This window comes from Impatiens glandulifera, unplaced genomic scaffold (assembly GCF_907164915.1).
Source record: "Impatiens glandulifera unplaced genomic scaffold, dImpGla2.1, whole genome shotgun sequence".
Taxonomy (NCBI): Eukaryota; Viridiplantae; Streptophyta; class Magnoliopsida; order Ericales; family Balsaminaceae; genus Impatiens; species Impatiens glandulifera.
In genome coordinates this window covers 7,379-17,316 of record NW_025919131.1, presented here as the reverse complement: position 1 = coordinate 17,316, position 9,938 = coordinate 7,379, and the positions used below count along the sequence as shown (strand labels likewise).

General features: G+C 27.9%; 1 protein-coding gene across 1 annotated transcript; it reads left to right on the top strand.

Annotated features, from left to right (window-relative positions):
- The first annotated feature begins 710 nt into the window (after nt 1-710).
- Nucleotides 711-2,162, top strand: LOC124917492 (keratin, type I cytoskeletal 10-like). The gene is made up of 3 exons (XM_047457905.1): nt 711-839; nt 933-1,603; nt 1,691-2,162. The coding sequence occupies exons 1-3, from the start codon at nt 711-713 to the stop codon at nt 2,160-2,162; spliced, it is 1,272 nt and encodes a 423-aa protein (XP_047313861.1).
- The last annotated feature ends 7,776 nt before the right edge of the window (nt 2,163-9,938 follow it).

The following is a 9,938-nucleotide window of genomic DNA, read 5'->3' as shown; positions in this document are numbered from 1 at the left end:
TGCTGATGATAATGTCGAAAAGGCTTCTTCTGTTTCTATCAGAGAGCCTTCCTCCTCAAATCCCTTTTCTAAAGATTCTATAGTAACCGAGAAGGTCACTCGAGGAGAGCTTCCTCCTAGACTCTTAAAGAAACCGCAATCTGCTTATGAATTGATGCGTTCCACAAGGCAGTCGTGTGGTGAACCAAGACCTTCTCCAAAACCTGTTGAGGTTGCTGGAAAAGGGAAAGAAGTTGTAACTGAAGAAAGAGAAGATGTTTCTAAGGCAACATACATTGTTGACCTCATGATGAATCAAGTCAAAGCTATTGCTGCTGAGAAGTTTGAAAATTTTGAATCTTGGATCCAGGATAGACTGTCTATCCAGTATGATGAGGTCATCACGGACTCAAATAATCAGTGAATGGCGTAAGCGTGTAGTAAATGAAAAGAAGGTCCTCAAATGGGAAAAAACTCTGGAGGTGTCTAAAGCTCTGAAGAGAAAAGATCTTATCAAAGCTTGTCTGAGAGGAAAATCGCTATTTCCCATCCTTGAAGCCAGAAAAGCAAATTTCAACCCTATTGAGAAAGGTGCTGAAGTGGAAGTGAAAGTTCTAAAGAGATTAGACGAGATCATGGATGACTATCTTTCTATAGTCATTCGATATATTGATGGAGCTAATTGCTGAGAAATTAGCTATTTTGTTATTTTCTCCAATGAAGACAAACCAATGGATGTTTCTACTGATTATGCTGATACAGATGAGCAAGCTGCTGCTCTTCTAATAGAGTTTGGAAATCTTTCTACAGAAGAAAGACGTTTACTAGCTCAACCCGTTGTCGAGCAAAATAAGGAACCTGTTTAAGATAATCCATCCTTAAAAGAAGAAGAAGAGATTATTCAAGAGCCAGAACAAGCTCTTGTAAATCAATAAGAAGTTGTTGTTAAAGAGCTGGTCCAAGCTCTTGAAACACAAGAGGAAGAAATCGTTGAGGAGATCGTTCAAACTCCAAATGAAGAAGAGGTAGTGAAATCCCCTGTTGTCAGAAAAAAGGAAGCTCAAGAAAAGGAGGCTGAAGTTAGTCAGTCAGGGATTATCAGATCTGAGGAGGAACCTTCAAATGACAAAGATGTCGAAGAAGAGAGTTCCTCATCTGAGGGGGAACATGATCAAAATGATAGAACTGTCAAGCCACTACCATTTTCCGATATTAATGCTGGTAACCTCTATGAAAATATTCTCAATCCTCTTCACAGCAAGGGAAATCTGTATGAAAGATTTCAGAGAGCAGAAAGGGAGCTAGAAGAAGAAGAGCGGAATAAAACTATAAATGAGTCTGAGAAGGATGAACCGGAGCAATCCCTACAGATTCACACCGAAGTTAACCCCATTCAAAGCATGGAAGAAAATTCAGAAGATAATTCATCCAACGAAGGATCTTCTGCTGATGGTACAATGCTTCTAAAGTCGATGACTTCTCTGCTTACCTCTCTTCAGACGAATATGATAACCATGGGATCAAATATGGTAAAGATTTCGAAGACCCAAAAAGAGGACAGAAAAGAATTTTCTGAATGTGTCAAAATCCTTAAAGAGTTGGATAATATACTGAAGAAGAATACGTATGAGACTCATGTCTCAAATTCAAATTTCTCCAAATTTGAAAAGCAGATCTACAGTCATCAATCTGAAATGATGAGTCTTGACAGACAAATCAATCTTGATAATCATCGTGAGATCATGGAATCAATGGAATTATTCAAGAATAAGATGATTGAAATTCAAGGTAGCCTAAGAAGATCTGATAGTGAAAGGTTGGAGTATGCCAACTCCATTGCAAGGAAATTTCAAGAGAAAGAAAATGCGAAAGCTACTGCTGAAAAAGAACAGACTCGTATCACTCAAGGTGAGCCCAGTAGAAGAGGTGACAGTGTATCAACCGACACCAGATCTAAGCGAGCGTCAATAAACGATGAAAATCCAAGGCCAACTAAAAGAGGTGGAGGTCGAAGCGGTGGTGATCGCGCAGGCCGAAGTAGTAGTGGTGGTCATGGTGGACAATCTGGTAATGATCAAGGAGGTCGTGCTAGTGGCGGTGATCGAGGTGGGAGATCAAGTGGAAGCGGTCGTGGTGGTCGCACTCTTCCTCCTTTTCGCAATTTGCTAACCGGTCAAAGATGACTGGTGAAGGGATGACTGGTGAGGGCTTCAACTATCCAATCGATCCTCGAGTGAAAAGGGAAGAACAATAATCTCCTTTCTCCTACTGTGTTAAGTTTTTAAACTATGTTTCTTTGACTATGTTTCTAAATATTGGTTTTTGAAAAATGGTTATGTGTGATGGATGAACAAGTTTTACCCTGTATTTATATGATGAATGCTTATCTTATTATCTATATAGGTTTTCATTATCATAATAAAAAAGGGGGAAACTGTTGGGTCAAATTATTTTGACTAAGTGTTGAAATAGTTTGACTATTGGAATTTTGATGATGAATGAATTATATATGTGTCTAACTGTTTTTGATGCAGGTGTATGAAAATAAAATTTTATAAGACTTGGTTCTAATGAGCCTCATTAGACCGATTTGGTATTAGATGCATGGTATTAGACGTGCAGTCTAACTCGTGGAGTTAGACGTGCCGTCTAATGAATCAGTATTTAGACGTGCAGTCTAATGGATCGGTAATTAGACGTGCGATCTAACTCGTGGAATTAGATGTGCAATCTAATGGATCCATAATTAGACGTGCATTCTAATGGATTCGAATTTAGACGTGCAGTCTAACTAGTGGAATTAGACTTGCAGTCTAATGGATCAGTAATTAGACATGCAGTCTAACTCGTGGAGTTAGACGTGCAGTCTAATGGATCCGTAATTAGACGTGCAGTCTAATGGATCCATAACTAGACGTGCAGTCTAACTCGTGGAGTTAGACGTGCAGTCTAATGAATCCGTAATTAGACGTGTAGTCTAACTTGTGGAGTTAAACGTGCAGTCTAATAAAATTGTGAAAGTTAGATGTGTAATCTAACTCCTTCAGACTAGTCTGAAGTAAAATCGTAATTAGACGTGCAATCTAATGGAAAGAGAAAGTTAGGCGTGCAGTCTAACTCCTTCAGATTAGTCTGAAGTGATTGTAATTAGACGTAAGTCTAATCCCATTAGACCAGGTGGTCTAATGGATTCTGTTTTTAGACGGGGACGCTTAATTTCATTAGACGAGGTCGTCTAATTGAAATACGTCTAATGCCATGTTTAAGCAGATTGCTTGAAGCTAGCACCCGCCTACCCACGTGCTATAGCTGTACGCTACTCCTGCTCCACTTTCTAGTGAAGATCAGTACGATAGCCAGATACAACCAATTAACTAATGACACGTAAGCGAATATCCTTCCCACTATTTGTTTTGCAGGTATATCTCTGAAGAATATTCGGCGCACTACCTGTTGTGTACGGCCACGATCCTTGTATTCAGAGTCTGTTGTGTACTATGGAGGCGTTCCAATGGAAGAGTGCCACACATCATTATGAAGATTCGACCGTTGGTACCTGTTCATATTTAAATATTCTAAAGTAGAATAGAGAGCGAACAAGCCTAACTCAAGAGAGGGAAATTAATCTTTTGAACTTTGAAGTCGTTAGCTACTTTCCTGAGTATACTGTGTGTTAATCAAGAAAGAGTTAGAATCAAAAGCATCCTTTAGCTGAGTGATATTCTTCATCTTGTAAGTTGAACAGAGTGTGTTTTGTTCAACAGTGAGCTAAGTGTGTGCAAACTGTATTTGATTCAAATCATCTCATAGTGAATCCTTCCGGTGGTTGGAAGAAGGGGACACGTATGAGAGTTTGCTCCGAACATCCATAAACAAATTGTTGTGTCTTTTCATTTTTGTCATCCTCTCATTCTTCATCTTAAGCTTCAAACCTAAGTAAACATTTCCGCACTTCATTCTGTTTCAAGTGTTTACAAGGGTTTGCGTAGAATAGAAAGTGAATTAAATCCCAAACAAGATTTATTTTAAACAGTTTTTCATAAGCCTTCATCAATCGCCAGACCCCGACTCTATTGATTAAGCCAATCCTATAAAAAATGTTTGAAATTAACGTGATTTTTGTTTAAATCATACGTTTATACGCTTTTGTTTTGTGATTTTTCGTAAAAACATAAAAAATCAATTAAAAATGTTCGAATTTAACGTGTTTTGTTTTAAATAGTAAGTTTTCACGCTTTTATTTTGTGTTTTTTTTCGTAAAAACATCAAAAACAATTAAAATGTTCGAAACTAACATTTTTTTTTGTTTAAATCGTACGTTTATACGTTGTTGTGTTGTGTTCTTTCGTAAAAACATAAAACTCAATTAAAAATGTTCGAAACTAAAGTGTTTTGTTTTAAATTGTACGTTTTCACTCTTTTATTTTGTGTTTTTTTTGTAAAAACATCAAAAACAATTATAATGTTTGAAATTAACATGATTTTTCTTTAAATCGTACGTTTATACGTTTTTGTTTTGTGTTCTTTCGTAAAAACATAAAAAATCAATTAAAATTGTTCGAAATTAACGTGTTTTGTTTTAAATGATAAGTTTTCACGCTTTTCTTTTGTGTTTTTTCGTAAAAACATCAAAAACAATTTATATGTTCGAAATTAATGTGTTTTTTGTTTAAATCGTACGTTTATACGCTTTTGTTTTGTGTTCTTTCGTAAAAATGTAAAAAATCAATTAAAAATAATTGAAATTAATATGTTTTGTTTTAAATTATAAGTTTGCACGCTTTTATTTAGTGTATTTTCATAAAAACATCAAAAATAATTAAAATATTTAAAATTAACGTGTTTTTTGTTTAAATCGTACGTTTATACGCTTTTGTTTTGTGTTCTTTCGTAAAAACATAAAAAATCAATTAAAAATGTTCGAAATTAACGTGTTTTGTTTTAAATTGTACGTTTTCACTCTTTTATTTTGTGTTTTTTTTGTAAAAACATTAAAACCAATTAAAATGTTTGAAATTAAAGTGTTTTTTGTTTAAATCGTACGTTTATATGCTTTTGTTTTGTGTTCTTTCGTAAAAACATAAAAAATCAATTAAAAATGTTTAAAATTAACATGTTTTGTTTTAAATGGTAGGTTTTCACGCTTTTATTTTGTGTTTTTTTCGTAAGAACATCAAAAACAATTATAATGTTCAAAATTAAAGTGTTTTTTGTTTAAATCGTATGTTTATACGTTTTTGTTTGTGTTCTTTTGTAAAAACATAAAAAATAAATTAAAAATGTTCGAAATTAAAGTGTTTTGTTTTAAATTGTACGTTTTCACTCTTTTATTTTGTTTTTTTTTGTAAAAATATCAAAAAAATTAAAATGTTTGAAATTAACGTGGTTTTTGTGTAAATCGTACATTTATACACTTTCATTTTGTGTTTTTTTCGTAAAAACATAAAAAAATCAATTAAAAATGTTCGAAATTAACGTGTTTTGTTTTAAATTTTAAGTTTTTACGCTTTTATTTTGTGTTTTTTTCATAAAAACATCATAAACAATTAAAATGTTCAAAATTAACATGTTTTTTGTTTAAACCGTACGTTTATACGCTTTTGTTTTGTGTTCTTTCGTAAAAATATAAAAAATCAATTAAAAATATTTGAAATTAACGTGTTTTGTTTTAAATTATAAGTTTTCACGCTTTATTTAGTGTTTTTCATAAAAACATCAAAAATAATTAAAAATATTTAAATTAACGCGTTTTTTTTTGTTTAAATAGTACGTTTATACGCTTTTGTTTTTTGTTCTTTCTTAAAAACATTAAAAATCAATTACAAATGTTCGAAATTAAAGTGTACATTTTCACTATTTTATTTTGTATTTTTGTTGTAAAACATCAAAAACAATTATAATGTTTGAAATTAACGTGATTTTGTTTAAATCGTACGTTTATACGTTTTTGTTTTGTGTTATTTCGTATACAAACATACAAAATTAATTAAAAATGTTCGAAATTAACGTGTTTTGTTTTAAATTTTAAGTTTTCACGCTTTTTCTTTGTGTTTTTTCGTAAAAACATAAAAAACAATTTAAATGTTCGAAATTAATGTGTTTTTTTGTTAAAATCATACGTTTATACGCTTTTGTTTTGTGTTGTTTCGTAAAAATATAAAAAATCAATTAAAAATATTTGAAATTAAGGTGTTTTGTTTTAAATTATAAGTTTTCACGCTTTTATTTAGTGTATTTTCATAAAAACCTCAAAAATAATTAAAATATTTAAAATTAACGTGTTTTTTGTTTAAATCGTACGTTTATACGCTTTTGTTTTGTGTTCTTTCGTAAAACATAAAAAATCAATTAAAAATGTTCGAAATTAAAGTGTTTTATTTTAAATTGTACGTTTTTACTCTTTTATTTGGTGTTTTTTTGTAAAAACATTAAAAACAATTAAAATGTTTGAAAATAACGTGATTTTTGTTTAAATAGTACGTTTATACGCTTTTGTTTTGTGTTTTTTTCGTATACAAAACAATAAAAAATCAATTAAAAATATTCGAAACTAACGTGTTTTGTTTGAAATTGTAAGTTTTTACGCTTTTATTTTGTGTTTTTTTTGTAAAAACATTAAAAAACAATTAAAATGTTCGAAATTAACGTGTTTTTTGTTTAAATCGTACGTTTATACGCTTTGTTTTGTGTTTTTTCGTAAAATATCAAAATCAATTAAAAAATATTCGAAATTAACGTGTTTTATTGGAAATTGTATGTTATCACGCTTTTATTTTGTGTTTTTTCGTAAAAACATAAAAAAATCAATTAAAAATGTTCGAAATTAACGTGTTTTGTTTTAAATACGTGTGTTTATACGCTTTTGTTTGTGTTCTTTCGTAAAAACATAAAAAATCAATTAAAAATGTTCAAAATTAACGTGTTTTGTTTTTAAATTGTAAGTTTTTCATGCTTTTTATTTTGTGTTTTTTTTTTTGTAAAAACATTTAAAAAACAATTATAATGTTCGAAATTAACGGGTTTTTTGTTTAAATCGTATGTTTTATACGTTTTTGTTTTGTGTTCTTTTGTAAAAAACATAAAAAAATAAATTAAAAATATTCGAATTAAAGTGTTTGTGTTTTAAATTGTACGTTTTCACTAATTTATTTTGTGTTTTTTTTTGTAAAAACATTCAAAAAAATTAAAATGTTTGACATTAACGTGGTTTTTTGTGTAAATCGTAAATTTATACCACTTTCATTTTGTGTTTTTTTTCGTAAAAACATAAAAAAAATCAATTAAAAATATTCGAAATAACGTGTTTTGTTTTAAATTGTAAGTTTTTACGCTTTTATTTTGTGGTTTTTTCATAAAAACATCAAAAATAATTAAAATGTTCAAAATTAACTGTTTTTTGTTTAAATCGTTACGTTTATACGCTTTTGTTTTGTCGTTCTTTTCGTAAAAATATAAAAAATCAATTAAAAATATTTGAAATTAACGTGTTTTGTATTTAAATTATAAGTTTTCACGCTTTTATTTTAGTGTTTTTTTTCATAAAAAACATCAAAATAATTAAAATATTTTTAAATTAAGCGTTTTTTTTTCTTTTTGTTTAAATCGTACGTTTATACGCCTTTTGTTTTTTTGTTCTTTCATAAAAACATTAAAAATCAATTACAAATGTTCGAAATTAAAGTGTACATTTTCACTATTTTATTTGTTGTGTTTTTTTTGTAAAAACATCAAAAAACAATTATAATGTTTGAAATTAACGTGATTTTTTTGTGTTTACAATCGTACGTTTATACGTTTTTGTTTTGTGTTCTTTCGTAAAAACATACAAAATTAATTAAAAATGTTCGAAATTAACGTGTTTTGTTTCAAATTTTAAGTTTCACGCTTTTCTTTTGTGTTTTTTCGTAAAAACATACAAAACAATTTAAATGTTCGAAATTAATGTGTTTTTGTTAAAATCATACGTTTATACGCTTTTGTTTTGTGTTGTTTCGTAAAATATAAAAAATCAATTAAAAATATTTGAAATTAACGTGGTTTTGTTTTAAATTATAAGTTTTCACGCTTTTATTTAGTGTATTTCATAAAAACATCAAAAATCAATTATAAATGTTCGAAATTAACGTGTTTTTTGTTTAAATCGTACGTTTATACGCTTTGTTTTGTGTTATTTCGTATGTAAAAACATAAAAAATCAATTAAAAATGTTCGAAATTAAAGTGTTTTATTTTAAATTGTACGTTTTTACTCTTTTATTTTGTGTTTTTTTCGTAAAAACATTAAAAACAATTAAAATGTTTGAAAATAACGTGATTTTTGTTTAAATAGTACGTTTATACGCCTTTGTGTTTTGTGTTTTTTCGTTAAAAACATAAAAAATCAATTAAAAATATTCGAAATTAACGTGTTTTTGTTTGAAAATTGTAAGTTTTTACGCTTTTATTTGTGTTTTTTTGTAAAAACATTAAAAATAATTAAAATGTTTGAAATTAACGTGTTTTTTGTTTAAATCGTACGTTTATACGCTTTTGTTTTGTGTTCTTTCGTGAAAACATAAAAAATCAATTGAAATTATTCAAAATTAACGTGTTTTGTTTTAATGTTAGGTTTTCACGTTTTTATTTTGTGTTTTTTTCGTATAAAACATCAAAAATAATTATTAATGTTTGAAATTAACGTATTTTTTTGTTTAAATCGTACGTTTATACGCTTTTGTTTTGTGTTCTTTTTTAAAACATCAAAAATAAATTAAAAATGTTCGAAATTAAAGTGTTTTGTTTTAAATTGTACGTTTTCACTCTTTTATTTTGTGTTTTATTTCGTAAAAACATCAAAAATAATTTAAAAATGTTTGAAATTAACGTGATTTTTGTTTAAATTGTACGTTTATACACTTTTATTTTGTGTTTTTTTCGTAAATATATCAAAAATTAATTAAAAATATTCGAAATTAACGTGTTTTGTTTTAAATTGTACGTTGTCACCCTTTTATTTTGTTTTTTTGTAAAAACATCAAAAACAATTAAAATGTTTGAAATTAACGTGATTTTTGTTTAAATCGTACATTTATACGTTTTTGTTTGTGTTCTTTCGTTAAAAAACATAAAAAAATCAATTAAAAATCTTCGAAATTAACGTGTTTTGTTTTTAATTTATAAGTTTTCACGCTTTTCTTTTGTGTTTTTCGTAAAAACATCAAAAACAATTAAATGTTCGAAATATAATGTGTTTTTTGTTTTAAATCGTACGTTTATACGTTTTTATTTTGTTGTCTTTTGTAAAATATAAAAAATAAATTAAAAATATTTGAAATTAACGTGTTTTGTTTTAAATAATAAGTTTTCACGCTTTTATTTAGTGTATTTTCATAAAAACATAAAAAATAATTAAAATATTTAAAATTAACGTGTTTTTTGTTTAAATCGTAAGTTTATACGCTTTTGTTTTGTGTTCTTTCGTAAAAACATAAAAAATCAATTTAAAATGTTCGAAATTAAAGTGTTTTGCTTTAAATTGTACGTTTTTACTCTTTTATTTTGTGTTTTTTTGTAAAAACATTAAAAACAATTAAAATGTTTTAAAATAACGTGATTTTTGTTTAAACCGTACGTTTATACGTTTTATTTTGTGTATTCTTCGTAAAAACATCAAAAATCAATTAAAAATTTTCGAAATTAACGTGTTTTGTTTTAAATTGTATATTTTCACGCTTTTATTTTGTGTTTTGTTTCGTAAAAACATCAAAAATCATTTAAAAATATTTTAAATTAACGTGTTTTTTGTTTAAATCGTACGTTTATACGCTTTTGTTTTGTGTTCTTTCGTAAAAACATAAAAAATCATTTAAAAATGTTCAAAATTAACGTGTTTTGTTTTAAATGCTAGGTTTTTACATTTTTATTTTGTGTTCTTTTGTAAAAACATCAAAAATCAATTAAAAATGTTCGAAATTAACGTGT